The following is a 23,259-nucleotide window of genomic DNA, read 5'->3' as shown; positions in this document are numbered from 1 at the left end:
CCCCATTACCAATCTAGGCCAATCATTTTATAATCTAGATCAGGGGTTGGCAAATTATTTCTGTGAAGGGCCCAAGAGCAAATATTTTAGGCTATAGACTATGCGGTCTCTGTCATATCTACTCAACTGTACCACTACAGTGAGAAAGCAATCAAAGATATTATATAAATGAATGGGTATGGCTATGTTCCTCTAAAAATTTGTTTACAAAAACAGATGCTATCCAGATTTGGCCTAGGGGTCACAGTTTGCCAAGCCTTAACCAGGATCCAACCCATGCGTTCAATTTTATTTTGTACCAAAGGTTTCACCCTATCATTAATTCCAAGAACATTAATTAAGCATCTACTATATACAGATGCTTTTCCAATGGCTGGAAATAGAGCAGAAGAGTTGGTCTCTAGACTCTAGAAACTTTTAGGCTAGCGAGGAAGAAAAACATTAAACAAGTAATTTAAAAGTGCTAAAAGTAAAAAACAAATAAATAAAAGTGCTAAATGTAATCAAAGGAAAACATCTTACAGGTATATGGAGCAGGAAGCACTAACTTAGTTCAGGTAGGGGAAGGCTAGTTCATGAGCTAGGATAAGTGGAAAAGAAAACAGAACTTTCCCAAAAGAAATCACAGCATAGTAAAATCATTCAGGCCAGAGACTACTGGGGAAGCTACTGCAGAGTCTAGGCCAGTAATGCGTGTGACTTAGGGGAGGCAGCAATGGAGGAGACAAAAAAAGGAGAAAATCAAGATTGTGGAGATAAAATCGACAGTCTTGGTGATGGAGCATATCTGAAGGGAGAAAGGCAACTGAAGTGCAACCCTTAGGTTTCTTGCTGGAGAAACTAGATGGACAGTGGTGCACTTGCTTCACTGAACTAGGAACCTGAGAAGAGGTTACAGTCTTAGCTCAATTCACTTTATCTCCTTTCCCCCAAATCTTATAAAGTCTGTCTAGAACATTCTAACCTCTTTGTACTTGAATTTATATCAAATTTTAATTCTCATCATATAGTTCAATGCATAAACTGTTCTTTCTACTGGTAACATAATGGTTTTGTCTTTCAAACAATATTGTAAGCTGTATGAAAGAAGAAATTATGTTTTATACTTTTTTTTTTTAATGCAGGCATTGTATTATCCAACTTGCATAAGGTACCTGGAAGACTTAGATTCACAAAGATGGAAGGCAGAGTGTTGCACACTCTCTAGGGGATGAAGGTAAGAGCAAGTGGAGAGGTTTTTATTTATTATTGTTGCTTTATTTTTTGATTTGTGGTGCTGGCGAGTTAATAGGGCCTCATGCACACTAAGTAAGAGCTCTACCACTGAACTATATCCCTATTTATCTTCATTTGTTTTTTGTGTTCATCAAAATGTTGAGAACACACCAGGCGCTCAATAATACTTGTTCTCTAATACACAGATATATAGGCAGATAGCATTAATACAGATATGTTCACATTCACGTTTACACATATAGATAAACCATTAATTATTTGTCAGCCAAAAGAGAGATAACTGAGAAATAAAAAATGAAGGGTTACAAAGCTAAGGATAATCAGCTTTTTTTATATTAACCATTAAAGCATTAAATAAAAATTAAATAAGTCACTCTCCAAAGACTTGTGATAGTAAGATATATTTCTCTGACACAATATTAAATAACTGGTGAATCAAAAAAAAACCTACGATACCAGACTTTATAACAGACCTAGCATCATTATTAGGACTTACCAGTAGAAAATGAACAACATCTCCTCTGCAGAAAGCAAGCATGGGATTCACATAATTATGCACTGCTACAAAGTGCCAGGCCAGCAATGGAACACTAGAAGGATCCATCTAAGTGAGAGAAGGGAGTGGGGAAAAGAAAAACTCATCACAGTTAACAGAAGAACAACAAAGAGAAAACTCTGACTAGTAATCCTTGATAAAACTTTGCCCAATTTCTCATAAAAATTCCAACAAAGCAGAGACTGAATGGGAAATGTCACAAGGGAACTTTCTGGGTTGATGGTATGTTTTATATCTTGATAGAGGTTTCAGTTACAAAAATACATTCATTTGTCAAAGTTCAGCAAATGTACTCTAAAGATTTATATATTCATTGTATATAAATTTTATACCAAAAAAAACTAAACAAATATTAAATTCTATCTAATGATATGCAAGCTGAAAAAGAGTATTGATTTCTGCAATTTACTCTGAAATACATAAAAAAACTAAAATAGTTTGATGGGTAGATTGATGAATAAATGCACAGATATATAATAAAGAATAGTAAAAATGACAATTTAGATGGCAAGGTACACAAGCATTTAATGAAAAATTCTTTGAACTTCTCTATTTGCTTGAAAATATTCATTAAAAATGTTGGGAAAAATACCAATGAAACACACAAAAAAGATGCAAACACATAATACCATGATAAAAACTTCAATTAGTCAATGAAGCTAATGTAAGTAATGTTAACATCAATCGAAGTCAGCTTTGCCATCTAAAAGGACAGACGCTGGGGCCCAGAGATATACAAGGTATCAACTAGAAAACAAACATGAGCTCCTTCAGTATAGGGGCTGCTTTCCAAACTAGCAGAGTCCTATGCTCCATGCCATTCCATCAGTACCTCTCTTCATATGTACATTAGAAGGTCACAGTCTCTCAAAAGCCAAGCAGGAAAGGGGAAACTGAAGTATGAATAATACAGTTGTTCCTTGGTATCTGGGGGGATTGGTTCCAGGACCTCTGCCCTCTCCTTGGATACTAAAATCCATAATGCTCAAGTCTCTTATATAACACAGCATAGTATTTGCATATAATCTATGTATTTCCTCCTACATATTTTATATTATCTCTAGATTATTTATAATACCTAACACTATGCAAATACTTATAATACTATACTGTTTAGGGAATAATGACAAAAAAAGTCTGTACATATTTACTACAGATGTAATTTTTTTCTGAATATTTTTGATGTGTGGCTGATTGGATCCACAGATGCAAAACCCACAAATATATAGGGCCAATTGTACATTCTGGGAAATAACATTCCCTAAAGTAACATATCAGGCAGAAGTCAAGGAAAGCATATGTAGTAGCAATTTCTGTTGGACATTACAGTGGGATATACTCTATCATTAGTTCAGTGTCAAAGCATCAGACAGCATAATCCTGCCTCAGGACAGCTGTCACACAAAAACAAATGTCCTTTAAACATTGAAAATCAAAGCTGGGACTCAATACATCAACTTATCTTCCAGCATTAAAACCAATAAGAGAATTTTACTGCCCTCAAAAGGGCAGTGACTAAAGCTAGAAAAATCCATGCATGAAATTAGGTATGACCAAAAAACGCCAGGATAGGAAGACACAAAGACTATCACATGGAGGTTAAAAATAAAAGCCAGTTATATGTTGCTTATGAGAGAAAAACACAAACTGATAAAGATGAAAATATAAGATCCTGTGGTTCCCAAGGCACTGTAATAATCACAAGCTTCTCCTGCTTTGGTGACCTTAAGGAAGTCCAGACAACAGTCTTTTGGAGCACTGACATCCATACCACCTAGATTTCTGATGATCTCATAGAATTGCCCCTTAAAAATCATTTCCCCCAATCTCCTGACATAGTCGTTCCTTTTGCCAAGATGAAGAAGTATACTTACCCGTCCATAGGGAAAAGTCATCCATACTTTCAAGGATGGTTTCAATCCAATGACCAGGATCTTTAGGGAGAAAAAATACTATTTTCAATAGTTACTTTGTAATTTTCAAATTGTTAGTGTTCAAACATCTAGAAGTTATGAGTTACATCTTCTATGTATACCCACCTTTGTTAAGGATGCCATGGCCAGTAATGAAAACTGCGTGATGGGATGATCTTTCAATTCAGGCTTGGAATGCAGAGGCTCAATACAGCAAACTTCACCCTTGGAACCACTGAAGAGACATCTAGATTCACAAGTTCTCACTCCCATTACTCTCCTGAAAATGTAACCAAAACGTTCAGAACCAATTTAGTAATGATTCACGGTACTATCACTTCCAGCTTGGCCTACAGCTTCCCAGCTCCTACTCTCATCCACAACAATCCAGCTCCACATGACAACAGCAGGGTTTTCTTATTGTACAGGTCAGATCTATCCCTCTTCTGCTAAAAACACTCCACTGGATTGCCACTGTATCTGAAATGAAATCCAAACTCTTCACCCACATCTTCAAATGGTCCTACCTTCACTCTTCTCCCACTGTTGTCATTCCTGAAAAAGTCAAGCTCCAGCCACGCCTGCATTTGCATTGCCCAAGCAGGCCAACCTTGTGCCTACTGCAAAGCCTTTATGTTCTAATGCTCCTCTGCCTGATGCTTCTCTTCCAGCATTTGTTGTCATCTGTTGACCAATTCATCATTGAGGTCTTTTTTCAAATGTCACCTAAAAGAGGTCTTTCTGAGTTATCCTCAAGTGCATTCCAACACGCTGACCTGCCTTAGTTTCTTTACGGCAATCATACTTACCTAAAGTTATTTCATTATGTGTTGGTTTATTACCTGTCTCCCTATCCTTACCCCAATTAAAATGTAAGTTCTATCAGAGTAGGAACTTTGCCTAGTTTAGAGCCGTAACTCTGGCATCCAGACAAATGCCTATACACAGAAGATGCTTAATTAACATTAGTTGAATAAATAAATAGTATTTTTAAAATCCAAGCACTTTCTTTTGAACATGAGGAGAAAGTAAATTACAGACAACATTTTGTCTAATACTACATATCCCATTTACTTTAGATATGGGAAAACAGGTCATGTGACCCATGTTTCAACAAATAGTATTTTTTCAGGAATACTTTATGCTCAGTCTTTTAGAGGCTATGAGAAATACAAGAAACAAAACTGTGTTAAACTGTGGAAATGTAATACATATTGAATATTATGTTCTACTTCCTTTTTTTAACTTCAGCTTCGTAAATGTTCTCTCATGTATTTTAGACAGTCTTTGTTTTTATTTAAAGAGTAACCAGAACAGTTCTAAGAAATAAGATTTTTTAAACTTGGTCATTATGGTTATAATCAGCTGGGCCTGGGGCCTAAACTAAAACTAGTGAGCTACTCCAGACTAGCAATTCCCAAGCGAAACAGCACATTAAGAATCACCTGGGGTGTAGGAGTCTAGAATCTTAACTCAGATCTACTGAGATAACATCATGGAACTTCCACATGGAATTCCACGTTGTTAGCCTCTCCAGCTAAATGTAATACACAGTCATAACCTCACAGACTGTCCAGATCTCTTCATGTTCAATTTCAGATCATTAAATCATTGTTAGTCTTTTCACTGTCATTCATATCCATTAGTCCCTTACTTAAATGTCAATTCAAAAACGGAGCCTCCACTGTCGTTGCAAATGGCAAGAGTTGGATCATCTGTAAACTAAACAGAGAAGGAATTTATTTTCTTATAGAATTTTAAACAACTAGTCAAATGTTAAGATGATTAAGGGAAAAAAAATAATTAAAAAAAAATCTACAATATACACATTTAGCATTTGAAATTCTAGATTCAAATTCTCATGCTAAACATATAAACGTACCAGTATTTAGAGTAAAAATGGTTCAATATCTTAAAAAAAAAACAAACAAAAAACTGAGGCCTTCAAAACACAAAGCTACTTTTCATCAGGATAAAAGAAAATTAGAAAATATAGTAGAAATAAACCCTAAAGTTCTCTACTTAAGTTCTTACTTTAAGGTTTGATAGTTCTTACTTTAAGGTAATGAATAGGATCATTCGGATGCATTGGCAGTTGCCTAGTTTTCCAGAATAAAGAGAGTAAAAGATACTTGGTATCTTTGGAAAATAAACTTGTCTGAATAAATTTACTGAATAACTAAAGAGTTAATCCCAAGATATCTATCTACAACACCTTAACTTTTTTTTTTTTTTGTAAACAAATGGGATACATGTTGTTTCTCTGGTTGTACATGAAGTAAAGGCATACCATTTGTAAACTTTTTATATAACTTTTCCCAAACTGTGCTATCTCCTTGATCTTCTTCCAAAGTATACTTATAATTATTACCTAAACTGGAAAATTCAGATTAACAAACAATGTTCACAATACACTATCCAGAGAGGTAAATGATACAGGACACAAAATGAAACAGTGAAGCTTGTATCAGCTACAGTAACTAGCCTCCCAAAGCCCAAAGGTTGGGCTTCCATGTAAACCACCCTAGGATGTTTGAGATGCAGGAAGTCACTGTAAAAGTCTTCTTCCTCAAATCCACACACAGACATGGTAAAGAGTCCCATTTATTTGCTCTCAAAGTCTAGATGAGCAGTTGGCAAAGTGGAAGCATGTATACTAGGAGTGTACATAAGATGGTCCACTAGAGTGTAGGAAAAATAAGAGAAATTGTATTTCAGTTTGATTTTCTATTTCCTGTGCATGTGCAGGTTATGGTTAAAAATGTACAGTAGTAAGCTGGGGTTGTGGCTCAGTGGTAGAGTGCTTGCCTAGTATGTGTGAGGCACTGGGTTTAATTCTCAGCACCGCAAATAAATAATAGTCCATCAACAACTAAAATATATATATTATATAAATATTATTATATAAATTATATATGTATATAAATTTTATAATATATTATATAAATATATATATTTTAAATTTTTTTCTTGTTAAAAAAAGTACAGTAGTACATTTATATACTTATACACACATATATACATAAAAGATGCAAATCCAAACTGTTATTGTTGGTATATATGGCTAAGTTTGGAGAACAAAGAGTTAGGACTACTGAAGTGCAAGTGGCTGTTGTCAATCTAAGACCAATCTCAGAAGTATTCAATTATATATATCTTTCTCTAATGTCAGTATGTCTGCAAACACCTTCATCACTATTCCCCAACAACACAGTGGCTCCTACTCATGTTTCTATCTCAGACGCATCTTTCTCTTTTCTGTCTGTCTTTATTTCTTCTGCTTTTTATTGCTTCTCATAATTTCATTTTTTTGTTTTTTATTTTTGCAAAAGGACTAGCTATTTACTAGTTATTCCTTCAATCAACATTTATTGAGCAGTTACTAGGGGTAAAACACAAAAATAATTGACAAACATTCTGATTTCAAAGATATTCCCATGTTGAGAGAGAGAAAACACATACACAAGCAACTACAACTATTAGAAGTTGGCACATGCCATACGAAAAGAAGTCAAGATAAATTACTATCATATACTGAAAAGAAATTCTCTCTACTTTTGTTTTTCTTGATTGTTTTCATTATTACTAAATGCTTCAATGCTGCTTTGTCACAAAAGACGTTTTGTAACTAACCTAGATGCAGATATATAAACTCCAGATGCTTGCAGACTTTAAAAAGCACGTGTATGTATGAAAGCTCTGCACAGCTAAGCAACAAGATATGTATATGATAAAATCTAGATCTGATTTTAGACTTCCCCAGTTATAGTTCTTTCCCTTTTAAATGCTTCTGAACATGGGCTTGCCAGCACATAAGAACCAAGGTTCATACGTATTTATAAATGAAATCTGTTACCCAAGTCAGTTTATTTTTTTTTACGGCCTAGAAGGAGAAAAACCAAGACTAGGACCTTAATGTTTTCTCTTAGAGCCCTGAAAGAAAATAAACCAAGATTCATTTCTAAACATAATCCAAATCCTGGTTCTTTCAGAATTGGTGCCCTGAGACTCAGGCATCACCCAACAAAGGGTGACAAAGCACAGCACCTCAGCAATAAAAACTTGGCAGAATACACAAAAGTAAAAAGACCTTTTAAGATCTCCATATGAGTTTTCAGCAGGGTGCTGCCTGTCTTTGTTGCCAACCTGTAGCCTACGATGACATCAATTTGCCCTTTCTGCTGTTATATTTATTAAACTTCAAGACAATCCTCAGCTAAATATTTCCATCTTAGCCCATCTCTGGTTTTAACTTGGAGAAAATATCTTGTTGGGTCAAATAATGTTCAGCTTCATGTTAAATACATCTTTTTGGCTTCTGATTACCAATATAGATGAATATATTTTAAAGTGGACACAAAGGCATAATAATGAAGATTTTAGCAGGAAAGAAAAAAAAAGCTGTTACCTTTATATGCAATATTGCTGTTCCTGGAGGATGAGCATCTGTTATTGATCTGAGAAGTTTTCCACTCGCCAAATCCCACATGGTGATCTATAAGACAACTAAGTGCTTTAAAAACAAATTTATTGCTCTTTTCTGGATTTAAGTATCCTGCCTTCTGGATGAAATAATCTATTTCTCATCTATAAACATTGCAGGCAAAGAACCATAAAGTTAAAACATACCTAAAAGTTGCAGATCCATTAAAGCATGGAGCCTTTTTCCATCTTCATCTACCCATGCCCAACCCATTTATCCCTTTAGATTTTAAATGCTGTTCTTATACTGAGAGGTAAGAGAGATTTCTCTAATAAGTCAATCTGTTTAGCACTGGTAAAAATTATAGGAAAGGCTCACTGCCAAACCAGCCAGTGATGCATGAATCAGAAGATAGAGAAACTACAACCTATTCCAGTTTCAAAAGTAGAAAGGAAAAAAATGCCAAAATAGTTACCAAGGAACACAGAAATAATAATACAGAAAACAGAAACAGTATAACTAAAAGTAGCCACAATCATGTACTACCACATAAGGAGATGCATTCTATAAAATACTGTGTTTGGTTTATATAAGTTATTTGTTAAAAGAGACACATGAATTAGAATATAAAATTATAGACTCTAGCTCAGTCAATAACAATTATTTAAAAATCTGTATAAAACAAAAGTCAGATTGAGCAATATCAGATTAGTTCTATAGACATATTATTTCATAATACATTATTTTGGTCTTCAAATACTGATTTAAAGATTATTTTAAATTGATTTTAACATTATCTTACAAGTGAAAGAAGATTTGCATCTAACCTGTCCTTTAGCAAAGCCACAAAGAAGTCGTGAGCAGTCATTGTTGATACTGAGGGCAGAGATGGCTCCATACTGACCTCCAACACTTGTGCTACCCAGGCAGAGTCGCAATGCTTGATTCTGATCTAAAGAAAGCAGTTTGTAGAGTCAAGTGAAAGAAATGGGAGTGAATTACACATGTTTTCAAAGACTTGGGAAGTGGTAAGAATCAAAAGAAGCAGATGATAAACATTCATTTTTTTCACATTCACTTATAAATATATTTATTAAACCTCTGCTAGAAGCTAGGCATTTAGACATTAATAAAACAGAAGTAAAAAAAGACCTATAGGGAAACATAATACAAAATTTGATAATGATAAGTCAAAAAGTCTATAAGAAGTCCTACCTCTCTGAACAAACTATCTTTCAACTCCCTCATCCCAGAATTGTACTTCTTGCCACTTTCAAGATGCAAGATTACAAGGAATACCACCTTCTTTAAATATAGTTTTTAAATTTCAAAAATCACAATGCATTAATTTAGATGTTGGCTAAAATTTACATTTATATTATCCATGAAGAAAAGTTTTACTAAGCAAATTAACAGTATAAATAAATTATAAATATTTTAAATTACTTCAGAAAATTATTTCAAGCATAACATTTGACATGGTAAAAGCAATAAGAGAAATCTCTACTAGATTAAGTTCTTTAAGGCAAGGATCTGATTTTTCTAGGAGGCACTCAAACATTTATCAAATTTTGTTATCTAATAATTTTTAAAAATTGCTCTAGGGCTTCTCCTAGGTAATGCACATTTTATAAAGAGTTCATGGTTTTACCCACTTGAAAACAATGAAACTAAAAAATTCAAATGTACGAAAGCATGCCTATAAAATTTAACTATTTAGAAAAACAAAACAAACAAAAGAACACACTTCACAACCTGGAGTTCTCCTATAGCACCTATATGGTTCTCTATAACTATCTACATGTAAGTATTAGGATATGGCTTACCTCCCCTACTACCCTACAGCCAATGTGAGAGCTAAGACCATGTGTGAATTAACACTCGCAGAATACCTAACTTGATGCCTTGGGCTCAGAAGTATGTGACAATCATCCTAAGAGCTGTCGCATCTGCAACTCTTATAAAGAGTAAATTTAGTTATCAGAAAAAGCCTAAAGATATTAATTCTCAGGCATAAGATATAATACTAGGTAGGTCACCCATCCAAAGTGAATGTCATAAGAGTATTTTCCTATGCTAATAAGCTTGCTCTAATAGTAATCCTCAACACCAAGAAGTTCTGCAACAACGAATGGCTATACCATATCCAGCACACAGAAAATACTCAATATTTCTTACATCACTTTAGATTTTAGCCTTCCAAGATAAACATTCAAAAAGGAATCAATTTATAAGTAAACAAGGCCTGGTGTATTTTAAAAAGTCATCATCTTTATTTCATATTTAGAATTATATAATTAGATTTTTCTCCATACATCCAGACTGGTGTTCCTCTCCTCAAAATAATCCAAATTATTAAAAATTTCCCTTTATTCAATGACTTCCTTGACTCTAAATATGACATCACTTTTTCTTTCACTCTATTGAACTTGCCTACCTATAGTAGTGTCCTTCATGATCCTTACTGTGTCAGGACAAACATAGAGTTAGTGCATTAGACACAAACCATAATTTGCAAACTGTCACAACATGATGGTTAGGCAACAGTATTCTCTGTATACCACTACTTTTGGTCATGTATATAGGCAACAAGTAAAGGAAAATAAGAGGACAAAGAGAGGCTGATGTGAAATCTCATACCAGCCCTACAAAGAAGTCTCTGGACTTCTGGGCTGACTGCCTTCCAGACACAGGTTGGTATTCAAATAGCACTGCTGATATCCTATGAAGTCCAGTCCTGCTTTGAGATACAAAATTTTTATTGTTCTAATCCACCAATACACTTGCTACTGCTTTCTGATTTAATAAAGTCATACGTAAGTAATCTAAGTATTCTTATAAGGGGTGGAAAGAATGAAGAAAATTAAGTACAATCAAATAGAGAATAAGGGAAGAAAAAGGAGAGGGAAAGAGAAGGACATATCTAACTTCTAGATTAAAACCCTACACATCTGCTTTCCTGAATGTAGTTCCCATACTCCAACCTAATTAGGAGAGGAAACCAAATTATCAGCCTTGATCACTCCAGAAAAATGTATTAAATTTATAGTTTACAGATCTGTGTCAATGAAAATGCTCTTAACTTTTTTTCTAGACTTTTACAATGTATTTGTTTTCTTTGTACTGTCCTTGTGTCAAGTACTAAGGCTGTGAATTGAGATACCTGAATTTTAACTCCACCCCTACTCCTAGAGAGTTGCAGGCATTTCAACTATGTCTGGGTAATTTTAGGAATGTTACTTAATTTCTCTTAATCTATCTTCATCTGTATAAAGTAGAAAATACCCATTACCTCATTGTGTTGCAAAGAGAAATAAATTAGTAAAGTTAAAGCACAAAGGGACCAATTTAATTTCCCTCAATATTACTAGGTTTCTATTACAAACTAATTTATTGATTACATCTATGTACTTTTCAAAGTAGCAAGTGATAGCAGACAGGCAATGGATTGTATACAAAATGTAACTACAAAGATATTTATCAATTCTTATTCTCTCTTATTCTATCTTTATACAATCTATCTTTATGGTACCATGTTAACAAACTTGCTGTTATATAATTTAGGCTAAATTCAGAAAAGGTAGAATGTCTGTGGATAGAAGACAGTGAGTTCTCCTATAAGGGTAACTAAACCTTCTGTAGTCCAGGTAATTTTGGACAATTCTGTGGGAAAGTGTTTGGCTAAAATAAACATAAAGCCTTTTTAAAACACTTAAATTTTACTTACATGGAGAGAACAAAAGGACCTGGACAGAAGCAAGAAAGGTGTAAGTGAGAGCTCTGCCATGTTGCTCTGGATCTCACCAACTTAAAAGGAAAAGTTCTCTTCTCACCTACACTCTGGAGCCTTCTCTGTCTACTATTGGGTAGTAGGTATTAAATTAATAAATCTGAATTCATTTGCAAAGTCACATAAAATTATTGCTGTCTGACATTGTTGACTTGGTATTTAAAAAACTGGAGAGCATCCTTATGAAGCAAGTGACCCAGGCAAGAAATATGAAATGAAGAGTATCAGTTTCCCCTCAAACTTCAGAGTTCACATAGAGGTTAAACAACAAAATGCCTAGAAAATTTTGAAAAGTATCAAATGGTACAAATGCAAGGAATTATTAATGACAATAATATAGCTTACCAATTAATTACGAGAACTTAAATCCAGATATCACAAAAAGCCCATCTATTTGACACTGCAATGAATTATACCTATGTCTTTTAGAAGTACAAGTTAAGCATACCTAATCCAAAATTCCAAAATCTAAAATGATCCAAAATCCAAAACTTTTTGAGCATTTATATTGACACTCAGAAAGTTTTGGATTCTGAAGCATTTTGGATTTTGGATTAGGAATGCTTATTCTGTAAAGTCTATGCAAATATTCCAAAATCAAAAAACTCCAAAATCTGAAACACTTTTGATCCCAAGTATTTTGAATAAGGGATACTCTACCTGCATATCTTTCAAAAGATAATTTTCTCAGAGTAGATTTCAGCATATTCTGAGCTCAAGTGTAATGTGCTGAACAACAAAGTCATAATAATGTAAAAGTTTATAATAACTCTAAAATCTAAATTTGAACATACATGAAGAATTTATAACTCTTTCCACATACCAAAATGAACCCAACCCTCTATTTCTTCACTCCTTATTTGTTTTAATTAGTTCCAAAGACAAAGAAGGAAATACCTACATACTAGAATGGATCAAGTTTGTGCGTGTAGAACTCTAATTTGTCAGTATTCATCATTCTTCAATACTACTCTTTTCTTATCCTTTATTCACACTAAAATACTCACTACAGCCAAAGGAAAAGAAAAGAGATCTTAATGGAAACATTTTTCACAATGGTCCTAAAACGATAAAAGCACTTTTACCTGACCTCAATCTAACCAATTCACAGAATTAAAGTTCTCATAAGATTTACTGACTGAAGACCAGGGCACACTCACCGAATCTTCACAGTTAATCACCTACCTTTTAGAATGCTAAGTTTAGTAAGAGTTGGTTGTGTTCATTCCTTACCTGTTCATGCCATTTTAATATTACATACTTTAAAACAAACAGAAAATAAACTGATGGAAAAGAGTGCAAATAAAGTGTTTTTTCTATGAATATTAAGTGGATGTTTCAGAAAAACTTGGTGAAGTTCAAGTTCAAGTTGCTTTACAAAACTGTTATGAAATAGGGTGTTTACAGGTAACAGGAAAAGATGAAGCAAAGTTTTGTTAAAATACAGAATTTTGTACTCATGGATTGATTCAAGGAGCCTCAACTTTACATGATCCATTACTGAAGAAGTTTTTGACAAAAAAGGTGCTGCAGACTTCCAACTGGCAAATACAAACTCAAAGAAAATGCTTTGGACTATATCAAAAGAATAGAAAAAAATGGAAACATATATTTTCAGTTAAAACATGTGCAGGTACACGTTTACGGTTTTTTCACAATTATTGGTTTTACTCTATTTTTCAATTAGCTATTTATTTTTTATCCAGAAGAGGGCATCAACTCTAATTCATAGTATTCTTCTTCAGTATTAAAAGGTCAAAAGAAGCACTCATGCAAGCCAAATTTACTATACCTTTTCCTTTTGAATCCATGAAGAAAAGATCAAAAGAGAGAAAAAAAAGAAATCAGTTCAAAAGTTCAGAGAAAATGCAGGCAAAATTTTAAGGTGTAACAAGCTTTAGTTAACTGTGAGAATGATACTAAATGTGATTAAATAGTGTCTCTAGCATTTATGATTATATTCAGGTATTGGTTCTGGGAAAGAGAAAATACATAATCAAATTATAGCAGAGTAATAATTAAATATTAAGTAAAGTAAGTAATAAGTAAATCTATGTTTTAGTTAGAAATGAAAACAGCTTCAAAAAGATGATCTATTAAAGTACACTAACAAAAGAATGAAAACAAAGGATCTTGGGATAGGAAAACATCTTTATTAAGATTTAGGTTTTCAAGGCCCTGTATAGGGTGAGAACTCAGACACACAAAAATGCCATATATCTAAAATTTCATAAGAACACAGGCAACATATAAACTTTAAGAAACTATAACAATTACTATTTTAATGACTCAGGCCTCTATTTCAAAGAAAATCTAGTGGTACTTGAACTATATTTGTTCAAAAGAACTATATTTGTTCTTCCTGCTATACCTTGTTCTATGATCAACAAAGATATTTTTAAAAGATCAGTTCTAACCCAGATCTCTAGTCTAGACACTTCATAGTGTCTGCTATTTGTTTCTGGGCTTTCAAGCATATTTTAATCTATTTGTTAAGAAGCATTGTCCAAACATCTGCTTCCTACAAACCATAATGAGTAAAATTTATTAACTGCACTATTAAAACCCAAAGTACAAACCAGAATACTATGATTCTTTCTCAAATATTCTCTTTGGCATACTTTTCTATGAGACTAATAAAAGATTACTATTTCATCATATCTATAAGAAAGCTGCTAGGGAATCTAAAATACCAGAAAGCAGGCCCAAGGAAATGAAGGAGACAGTATCAAAAGATAATGTATTCTTCTCCTCTGTTAGTTTTTAAAGTATTCATTTTAATTTGTTTGCAGTTAGCTCCACATGGGTTTGATTATAAGCAGTAACATATCTGTACAACTTCTTGATAAAGAAGGGATGTTAAAGCAGATTGAATTGAGAAAAAAATGAGTATTGGTAAGTGGGAACAAAAAAAAAAAAATCAACATCCATTCTATTGACAGATAAATATATACATTGTAATCTATACTCAACCACCTTACTTTTCCTATTTTTTTTTCTTCATATCTTACAATTTGCCTCCTTTGCTCTCAAAACAGGATGACTGCTTGTAATAGTGGAAATGTACTGAGCTAGGATTTGGGGTTCTTTGATTCTGAATTTTGGCTCTGTGCTTGTCACTTAACCTCTCTGGTCTCAATTACCTTATATGAAAAATAAGAGGACTGAACTAAAAAACCCTGTAAGATTCTTTCCCAAAAGTATATTGATCTAATATCAACTATGCCCTCAGAGGAAATAAATATTCTTATACCTGATACAAGACCCCAAGCTGGTAAACCTTTTCTTGAAGGCAATTAGATAATACCTATCACAAGTCACTAATGCTCATGTCCTGGCTTAAGCAGTTCAACTATTAGGAATTGTTCTAAGGAAGTGATCATATGTACAAAAGTGCAGAAACACAGACATTTGTCATAACATTGTTTAGAAACAACCAAATGTCTTATGCAAAAAGATGGCTAAATACATTTTAATGAATCTATTCAAAAAAATACAACATATCCATTTAGAATCATGTTATATATATATATATATATATATATATATATATATACACACACACACACATACATACACATACACACACACACAACTGTATGGAATTAATACATAATTGCATGGAAAGATGTCCACTATATTGAAAAGTAGATAATAACAAGATTCCATTTGGGAATACATATATATACATATATAAAGAAAAGATTAGAAGGTTATACAGAAATGTTAGGAACTATTTCTGAAGAATAGAATTTGGTATTTTATATTTTCAATTTTTGCTCATCTATGTTTTCTAAATTTTCCCCTCTGAATATAACAACTATGTAGTAAGAAAAAAATATTATTTAAAGAATCAACTCTAAAGTTCTTTCAAGGAAATTACATTTTTGTTTCTGTCCTTCTGATCCCCAAGCACTAGAACTGTTATTTAAGTCAATCATCTTTGAAAAGAGTAGGCATTACATGTTAAATAAAGTTTTTGGCATAATAAAAAAATTATAAATAGAAAGCTAAGTTGTTCAAAGGTAACAGAAAATAACTAGTTGTCATTCATACAAAGATGCAAGGCTCTACAGAGATCAAATTATAGTTCTGTTAAAGTATTCTCAAGTAATCCTTATCAAACATTCCTTACTAAATACAGTATTAATGGGTTTTCCATTTACAAGAAGCAAAAGAACACTAGAATCTAGAAAAGAACACTGAAAGGGACAGAAAAATATTATCTAATGGCTTTTAAATGGAAAAAAAGAACTAATAAAACTGATTTAAGTCGCAAATAGAAAAAATTTAACTAACTTCTACTATAAAAATAAAAACTACCCATATTGTCTTCTCAACCAACAATGTAATTGTGGCCAAAAAATTTTTTTTTCAGTTTACAGGGATTTACAATGGAAACAAAACAAATTTATTGTCAGTGAGAATTACAGAAAATTATAAACCCTGGGGAATTCCTTTCCTTCAAGATCTTTTGAAACACCCATTACTGGGAGTATGATTTAGAATAAAAAAATCACCACCACCACCATCATCAACTGGAGGTAGACAAGATGACAAGGCAAAGTTCCTAGCAACTTTGTTCTTTTTGTATAAGTCTGCAGGAAGTCAAAAAATATGATAGCTTATAAATTCATAAAGTAAAACCCTGTAATGGGTAGTAAAATGAAGCTGTGAGTTAAGTAATTTTTAACTATAAATATATGTACATATTTTTTGAGATGAAGGTCTTGCTATAATGGGCAGGTTGGCCTTGAACCAACTATCCTCCTGCCTCATTCTCCTAAGTAGCAGGGATTACAGGCACTAACAATTGCACCCAGCAATTTTAACTATAAAAATATTGACATATTGACATATTTCATATGTTCAATATTACATACCTTTTATGTTTTCTGGTTTTGTTCATGAAAATGAAGCCCACTATGAACATGTGATTAAAGAACATAAACCCAAAAGGATTCTTAATATTTAAAAGTAAAAAAGTACTTAGAAAATTTACCAAATATTAAAGCCAATCCATGAGATGTACCCACAGCTATCAGACCTGGACACTGCCTGAAAACAAAAAGGAAGATTACATTTTAAAATATTGCATCAAAGTTCTTGAAATCATCAGAACTGAATTTGTTTGGCCTGCCTTCCCCTAGGCACCAGATGATATATCAACTATTATAAATAACAAGAATTTCATCTAGGAGGTAAAAACGGGAAATGAAACTCAGGACATTTTATTTCTGAGAATCCCTCTAAATTTACTCTAAGGGAAACACGATCAAATTTCATATGTTCAATATTACAGGCAAAAACATGCCACTTAGTCATCTTTAAAGCCACTTTAAAAAAAGAGTCAAAAAATATGAGGATCAGACAAAGAAAGACGCACTTATTCAACCCAAGCAGAGCCTTCTACAAGGCTTGGGCAAGGGATGAGAGCACTTTTGTCCACTTTTTCCACAGGAGCCAAAGGGTACCAGAAACATTAAAATCTTAGCCCATTTCCTCACCAAGCAACTGATTAAAAGTCACAGGAGGGCTGGGGATGTAGTTCAGTGGTAGAGTACTTGCTCAGCATGCAATAAAGTCCAGGGTTCAATCCCCAATACCACCACCAAAACAAGCAAACAAACAAAGAACCAGCCAGTCACAGGACTAAGAAAAGAGCACATTAGTGTGCTTTCAATATCCCCCATTCTCTACAATCGCCCCTCAGATTTACTATTTGGCAGACTTGGCACTGGAATCCAAAGTTGTTAAATGTACTATTTACCACAAAATGATTTCACTGAATGCTGTTTTCCACTCCCTACAACAGAAGGGAGGCCAGATTATAGAAGGGTAGGGTGATACTATATACAAATAACCCTGGAAAAGGCTAATCACTGTTCCATTATCTGCATCTCAAACAAAAGCCCAAAAAGTAACAATTAGAAAAAAGAAAACATTCAACATGGACAAATTTTAAACCTGATTAGTGAGAGTAAAATGACTTAGGAATTTATTATCATAATATTTTATGTAAAAACTTTGAGCATTTAAGAGTAAATCTAAGAAAACCCAATCAAATAAAAAGCTTACTTTAAAAGGTTTAAAGTATACTTACAATTGCTGTAGGTAAGCCAGCATCTACTTTGTCCCTAAATGAAAGTAAAAAAAAAAAAAAAAAAAAAGGGTATTTGAAAAGATATTCTCATCTAAATAGAAAAAGATATAAGGCTTCCTCTTTACATATACTTAATCCAAATTAATTCAGACAAAAGGTAGAATCTTTATTTTTTACTCTCAACTAAGAGAAATTACAAAAGCTGTATATATCAACAAAATTGAAAGAACATGAGAGTGGACGTTATTTTACTAACTATAACAGATGCTTCAGGAAGGGTATTGATTATAATGGAAATGGAAAGGAAAAAGATAGGTAAGAGGTTCTGTTTTCTATAGTGTAAACAACTGTAAGTACTAGGGAGCCAAAATGATAGGAGTTTATGAAAATTGAACAAAAGGGAAGCCCGAGTTGGTGGCACACTTCTGTGATCCCAAGGACTCGGGAAGCTAGGGTAGGAGGATCTCAAGTTCAAGGTCAACACTGGGAACTTAGCAAGACCCTATTCATAAAGGGTGGGTGAGGATTGGGAAAATAGCTCAGTTGGCAGAGTGCTTTTTCTCGCAAGCAGAAGGCCCGGGGTTTGATCCCCAACACTGCAAGAAGGAAAAAAAAAAAAAAAACAAAAAAAAACAAAAAGGGTGGGTAAGGGACAGGGTTGGGGATATGGCTCTGTTGGTAAAGCACCCCTGGATCAATCCCCAGTGCTGCAAAAAGAAATTTATTTTAAATAATAACAACAACAAGGAAACCTGCTTAAGGACATTCTACTTCAAAGTCTGGCTTTCCTATCCAGCAGATTACCTATTAACCCTGAAGTAAAACCCCAGCAGTGTACATTTAAGTTCTTAAGCATAAGAAGGTAAAACACTAAGTGCTAATTCAGTTCCTTACCACTAACTCTTGATTGTGGGGAAGTCCCCTAGCTTTTCTGGGTTTTGGTGTCCTTTCCTGTTCAAAGAAGTAATAAATACTGCCTTATTTATCTCAATAAATAAGTTGAGAATTAACATAAAGAATGATATAAAAGGGCTGGGGATATAGCTCAGATGGTAGAGTGCTTGCCTCACAAGCACAAGACCCTGGGTTCAATCCCCAGTACTGAAGGAAAAAAAAAAAGTAAAAAGAATGATATAAATAGAAAAGTATTTATTTGATATTTAGTTTTGAACAATAACAGCTTGCAGTGATCACTGTAGTAGCAATGGCTTTCACCCACATATATTACACTGTTTCTTAAATTTGTAGAAATAGAAGCATCAGTATTTTTTTGATTTTCTAAGAGACAAGTTTCAAAGAGCTTAACTGACTTGCCCAAGGCTACTCAGTAAGTGTTAGAACTAGGTCTCAAACTCAGCCTCCAGACCAGGCACTCTACATCATTTCTACAACTGTTTGTTTGTCCCTGTCAAGGTGGTCATAGTTACTATAACATCTCAGAAGACAGAATCTATTACCCAACTTTGTAGAGCTTCCTGGGAACTAACCTAAGAAACTTCAGTGTGCAGAGCAACATGCAATCCCAAGAGAAACAACAATCACCAAGGTGCTGGATTCAATGTTCTCGAGAGAAGCATACAGGTAGGTGTGGGTAGGTGTATGAGTGTGAAGCATGCCTAACATAGTGACTGACAAGAAGTATGCAATAAATATATGATATATGATTGATTTGTGTCCCAGACAGAGAAAAAGAAGAGACAGCAGATGAAAAACATAAGCTATTGTTCAAAATGGAACCTGAATAATGAAATCAGAAGTCATCTGACTTCAAAGCTAAAAAGCACAGATGTGGGAAGCATTTTAGAGATTTCAGAATTTTAGTATTGGTGCTGCAACATCTTAGAGTAGTGGTTCTCAAAAGCCAGACTGCATTATAATCACCTGGGATGCCTGTTAAAATGCAGAACCCTATGCTACACTGCTAGATTCCAATTCAGGTGGTCTGGGGTGATCCCCAAGAATCTGCGTTTTAATAAGCACCTCAGGAGATTCTTGGGCATTGAACATATTTATAAAAACACACCACATTAAGGTATCAACAGTATCTTGGGTTAATCATCAAAATTATGATTTTAAAAAAAAAAACTTAAAAGGTTGGTTGAATTAATTTTTAGTATAGTCATGTCACATCACTTTGAGAAGGATCCCTAAATTAAAAATGAGGTTCACAACTCCAAAAATTCATCTCTCTTAAATATTTTTCATGCTTAGACTCCAAAGCCATGACAATCAAGGCTCTAAGCAATCCTGATAACATCACTAACCATCATGCTGAAGGCACTACTGAGCACCTCCTCAGGAGAAATACCCAAAAATATAACTAGCTTTACATGTTAATAAACCAACCATCACAGAAAAGCATGCAATTTAAATTGAGCTGGTAATCCAAAATTAGGAAGGCACCATATGATGACTGTCAAAGGAAAAAGCAGTTTTCATTTTAACATACCAAAGGAGCTCAGCCATAGCAATGAAATAAGAACAGAATGCAAACACTCTGGGATTTATTAGAATTTTCCTCTCCTCTTTAAGAGGGAGGAGAAACCCTTTTAAATAACAGATTTATCTAATCATTGTTCAGTGTCTGAGTTTTAGTTCAGTCTCCATTATTCAAAATATTTTTTAAAACTGCACAGGTGGGTCAAATGACTGTTCTGGTTCATCTTGATTTTGAAAGGAATGAATTTCATCACCTACATAAGGATTAAATTCAGAAAACGTCATGGAAATGTAATCCTCAACAGGTGGTTCCTATTCTGGCAAATATGAGTTACTCTCCACCTAAAAAGGGAGGACAATTGCCCCGCTTTCCTCCATTGCTTGACCATCTCTCTAAACTGATCTCATGATACAAAAACTGGGTCAGGATACATCAGTTGCCCAGAGTGAAAGCTTTTTTTTTTTTTTTTTTTTTTTTTTTTTTTTTTTGTGTGTGTCTACACTAAGCACTTGCTCTGATAAACCTGAAAATTGTACAGCAATTTTGGAGTCACAATGCCACTCCTGTAATAACCTCTTACCCTCTTCAAAAATCAAAACCTTTATTTTTATTTATTCTTTTCCAGTTCATGCATGCTAGTCAAGTGCTCTACCACTGACCTGTATAGCCAGTCCTTGAAACCTTTTTTTTCTTATCCAAACTGAATACATAAAATACCAATTAAACTCCATGAAAAGAACATAAAACCACTATCAAAGTTCCCAAATAATCTGACCTTATGATTATTACTATTATATATATACTGAATTCAGAAAACTAGAATTGAAAGATTAAAAGTATGAGCTTTGAGGTCAAAGGAAAGTTTGATCAATGTCTAAGTCTTGATAGACCATTAAATATTTTTACATTAACTTGGCATTCTCAAAAAAGGCTGTAGATATTCTGTTTCTAGTCGTTATACAAAGGCCACATTCACCAATGTCACTTTCTTTTCACAGTAAGAGGCTCTAAACTTGGAGCCAGAAACGCCAATTTTTGAGTAATCATTCTGCTACCATCCTAATGGAATGATGTAAGACAAGTTAATATCACCTTTCCAAGCCTGTTCTTCTCATTTTTAAAATAGGACATAGCTTTACCTACTCTCATAGTTGTAAGAATAAGTGATATAAGTGTATGAAAAGACTTGTGATTTCAAAAGAAAAAAATTGGGTTGTAAAAGATTCTGATCAATCATTTCTCCATATGAAAAGACTAAAACACAAACACTGTATCTCAACCACACAAAATAGTAACTAACCTGAAAAGAATATAAAGAAAAGGCAAATAGTGTTTCTTTTAGGCTTGATGCCATAGTTCATTTAGATATCCTGAAACTCTGAGCAGATCTTTATTTTCATGACTGTACTAATTTCTTTGTCAAGATGTGTAGTCATGTCTTAGGAGTCAAAAATAATCATACAAAAACCATGAAAACCAGATTCTATTTTTCTTAAGCCTCAGGCCAAGAGAAGAGCTGTACTTTGTTTTATGCTCATTCCTACTTAATTATGCCATTGCAGGTTATAAAGTTGGAGAGAAAGAACAAAATACTTACAGCTGCAGACACTATCTGGGCAGAAATTCCCTTCAGAAGTGAATGTCGCATAACTGATCCATGGAGTGAAAAAGAATCAGGTAATTTCTTTTTCCTTAAAAAAAAAAAAAAAAAAAATGTTTAAGAACGAACAGATGAATGAGTTGAAAAGGCAAGGTCTCAACAATTTAAAAAGAAAAAAAAAAAAAAACCATAAAATAACAAAAGCAGAAAATAACACTATAATTTGTTAGCTCTGTTTTAAAATGGAGTATAAAGAATCTAAGAGTCTCACATCAAGATGGTACTAAACTCAACCTTGAACCTTAGAGAAGCACAAGCAGGAAAATGAATAAAAACACCATTCCTTTTTCACTGACTGAAACCACTCCTTGCCCACCTTAATAGCAAATACAAGTCACCTCTGTTCTCCAGAGGATTGCCTACAGATCACTCCTCCTACGCTATATGTCGGCATTGCCTCTACTTACCTTCCTACCCGCCTTCCTACCCTTCCCTTCTTTATTGCCCTCCTTCCTATGATCATACTTCCCATTCTTCAACCAATCACCTTCTCAATGCCTCACTCATTACACATCGTTGCTCCTGCTACCAGCTACTTTCACATACAACCATTAATCATCATACAAAAAGTAACTTTTAAACTTTTACCAGACATTATTGAGTGCCTACTCTGTATGACTGAAAGTATGTTCCTCTCAGTCTAGCTGGAGAAACTGACAACTCTTACAGGATGAAACAGACCAGAAATATGAATATAAGGCAAATGAAGAAGAGTTTAATCTGTTTATTTGGGGGATGTGAGGGATAGGTGTAGAAAAGAGAAGACTTCACATTTGGCCTTGATCAATGACTGTGAGTGTGTTGGGCAAAAAAGCGCAAGCAGAAATGTGAAGATGTAAAGTTGTACAGGGTGCCTGGGGAACACTTAAGTACAAACAAGCATGGACCAAGTGAGCTAGAAAGGGAGAGCTCACAGATGAGTTCAAAGTGGTAAGTAGGATCCACAATGACATCACACAAGAGCTTCTGAATTCATTGTACAGACAACAAGACGATATCATAACTTTTAAGCAGGTTAGATCATCAAAAACACTTATCTATTAATAGTACACAGGGACGAATAGGCGAACATATCCAGCAATGGTCCCTACCCCACAAGAAACAACAACCTAAAGAGATAGGACTGATACAGGAAAAA

General features: G+C 33.9%; 1 protein-coding gene across 6 annotated transcripts in view; it reads right to left on the bottom strand.

Moving 5' to 3' along the window:
* Positions 1 to 23,259, bottom strand: part of Vps8 (VPS8 subunit of CORVET complex) — a 266,030-nt gene that overhangs the window by 223,405 nt on the left and 19,366 nt on the right. For 3 of the 6 annotated variants that reach the window (XM_047563462.1, XM_047563464.1, XM_047563461.1), the window contains exons 2-11: positions 22,059 to 22,152; positions 18,022 to 18,054; positions 16,921 to 16,976; positions 13,711 to 13,716; positions 8,956 to 9,080; positions 8,114 to 8,200; positions 5,360 to 5,427; positions 3,832 to 3,985; positions 3,667 to 3,726; positions 1,733 to 1,840 (exon numbers count right to left, since the gene is read on the bottom strand). In XM_047563462.1, coding sequence (XP_047419418.1) covers positions 1,733 to 1,840; positions 3,667 to 3,726; positions 3,832 to 3,985; positions 5,360 to 5,427; positions 8,114 to 8,200; positions 8,956 to 9,080; positions 13,711 to 13,716; positions 16,921 to 16,976; positions 18,022 to 18,044 — 687 coding nt within the window. In that variant the 5' untranslated portion in view covers positions 18,045 to 18,054; positions 22,059 to 22,152. Of the gene's footprint in view, positions 1 to 1,732; positions 1,841 to 3,666; positions 3,727 to 3,831; positions 3,986 to 5,359; positions 5,428 to 8,113; positions 8,201 to 8,955; positions 9,081 to 13,710; positions 13,717 to 16,920; positions 16,977 to 18,017; positions 18,056 to 22,047; positions 22,153 to 23,259 lie in introns of those variants that run through there. The other 3 variants (XM_047563466.1, XM_047563463.1, XM_047563465.1) reach the window with 3 other exon arrangements.

This window comes from Sciurus carolinensis, chromosome 9 (assembly GCF_902686445.1).
Source record: "Sciurus carolinensis chromosome 9, mSciCar1.2, whole genome shotgun sequence".
NCBI lineage: Eukaryota > Metazoa > Chordata > Mammalia > Rodentia > Sciuridae > Sciurus > Sciurus carolinensis.
The sequence above is the reverse complement of the archived record's forward strand: the minus strand, read 5'-3'. Positions and strand labels throughout refer to the sequence as shown.